Below are 2145 nucleotides of genomic sequence, written 5' to 3' on the forward strand. Positions count from 1 at the left end.
GTTCATGAAGCTCAGTTTTAAGTGTTCCACGAGTGCACTTGAGAACTTCAGGCGGAATCCTGTCGTCTCCTGGGGCATTTCCTGAGGAAAGTGAATCCACTGCTTTCTCAACTTCTTCCACAGTTGGTTCAAGATCAAGTTCTTCCATGATGGGCAGGCAGTCGATTGCATCCAAAGCCTCTACGTCTCGCCAGTGGCTGACTTCAGAGGAGCCGTCCTGTTTTGTGTAGGGCTTGTTGCCTGTTTGATCCCTTCGTACATTCCTCTTATGTTGCCGACAGTTGCCGCAGTCTGGATGCTGGAACAGAGTCGAAGCCGGTAATCGTTAGCACAATGCCTCGCATTTTGTTGAAATCTACTGAGAGCAGTACGGAGGGCCTAGAGGTTCCTTTCCGAGAGCAGGTTCTTGTAGGATGAGAGAGCTCATCTCTTCTTCTACGAGGGGTAACAGTTCCTCTGCACTGGCCTCGACCCAATCTGCTGACTTGTTCTGCCGCTTACCGAAGGTGGACATGGCAGTGTTGAAAATAGTTCCCCTGAGAATGTGACCACCTCTCACTTGCCTTTCCTGTACCATCCTGCGATAGCGCATTTGATAGCGCATTTACCAGCGCGGCAGTGAATTCCTCCACCTTGTGAAGGTTACGGGTCATGTTTACGTTAATGCGTGGTCTTCCCTTCTCTGCAGTGGATTTTCCGGGGCTGGAACTTCGCAAACGACGAGTGTGTGGTCGGTGTCACAATCTGCTCTCTCTGGAAGTTGCAGGTTAGTTTGACGTTTCTCAGATTGCTACGCCCTGTAAGCACCAGTTCGAGTTGGTGCCAATGCTTAGACTTGGGGTATCTCCAGGAAACCTCACGTTGGGGACTGTGTCGAAGAAGGAATTAGTGATACAGAGATCATGACGGCAGCAGAACTCCATGAGGCGCTGCCTACTCATTCATCTTCCCAAATCCAAACTGGCCCAGGCAGGAAGGCCAAGAGCTGTGATCAGAACCAACTCTTACATTAAAATCTCCCAGGAGGAAGACTGGCTCTTGAGATATTTCTCCGAGAGTTAGGCCGAGGTCATCATGGAATTCGTCCTTTGCTTCGGTAGAGGTCATTGTTGGTGCATAGGCATTGATGAGGCTGACCATAGCTGCTGCTGTATGAAGCTGAAGTTTGATGATCCCTGCAGACCCCTCCGTGGGTAGTAACAACGACCCTAACAACCTGTTCCCGATGGCAAAGCCAATGCCATGTTCTCTTACCTCTTCTGGTGGTTTGCCCTGCCAGAAGGAGATAAAGTCCTTCTCCTGTATGCTGCCAGTCGCGGGCAGACGTGTCTCCTGCAGGGCGACTATGTCCATCTGGAGCCTGTGTAGTTCATTGTTGATCACAGCCGTCTTGCGGGCGTCGTTCACTTCCAGTAGATCTTCCGAGAGACCCGGTGTCATGGTCTTTACATTCCATGTGCCCAGTTTGAGAGCTGGTTGGCTGTTTTCTTTTGCCTGGTACATTGTTGACGATCCGCTTATTGGATTGTGGACTAAGATCCACGCACCCAGTGGAGCAGGCGGACCATGGCGGGACAGCACCTTATTGTCTGGGGGCTGCCCAGCTTGAGGTGGGCGGTAGCTGTCCTATGAAATCGGATGATTTCTCCCACCGACGGAAGCAACCCCTGGCGCCTCACTCCACGCCAATTTAGTGGTATATCTTGAGATGATTTCGGGGTTTTTTTTTTTTAGTGTCCCCGCGGCCCGGTCCTCGACCAGGCCTCCACCCCCAGGAAGCAGCCCGTGACAACTGACACCCAGGTACATATTTTACTGCTAGGTAACAGGGGCATAAGGTGAAAGAAACTCTGCCCATTGTTTCTCGCCAGTGCCTGGGATTGAACCCAGGACCACAGGATCACAAGTCCCGCGTGCTGTCCGCTCGGCCGACAGGCTCCCCCTTAGGGTAGGCTTATCACCGGTAACAGTCGTTTCCCGTATTGAGCTATCGCCAAGGTGATGCTGGAGTGTCCTCTCCAGGGCACAGGCCTGGGCATTAATTATGGAGGACGAGCAATTGCCCATGCAGCAGATACACCCTCTCCATGCCACCGATGTGAACCAAGGAAAGGGCAAGCGCCGATACGCTTGGCACCAGTATCG

The 2145-nt window shown here is 52.3% G+C and overlaps 1 protein-coding gene across 1 annotated transcript; it reads right to left on the bottom strand.

Moving 5' to 3' along the window:
• Positions 1-933: 933 nt before the first annotated feature.
• Positions 934-1353, bottom strand: LOC138373422 (uncharacterized). Its single transcript, XM_069339623.1, has one exon. It carries the CDS (start codon positions 1351-1353, stop codon positions 934-936), a length of 420 nt encoding a protein of 139 aa, XP_069195724.1.
• Between the last annotated feature and the right edge of the window lie 792 nt (positions 1354-2145).

This window comes from Procambarus clarkii, chromosome 42 (genome assembly GCF_040958095.1).
Source record: "Procambarus clarkii isolate CNS0578487 chromosome 42, FALCON_Pclarkii_2.0, whole genome shotgun sequence".
NCBI lineage: Eukaryota > Metazoa > Arthropoda > Malacostraca > Decapoda > Cambaridae > Procambarus > Procambarus clarkii.

Excerpts from the sequence above, each read along its gene's own strand:
- LOC138373422 (XM_069339623.1), bottom strand. The coding sequence starts at position 1,353 with ATGGACATAGTCGCCCTGCAGGAGACACGTCTGCCCGCGACTGGCAGC.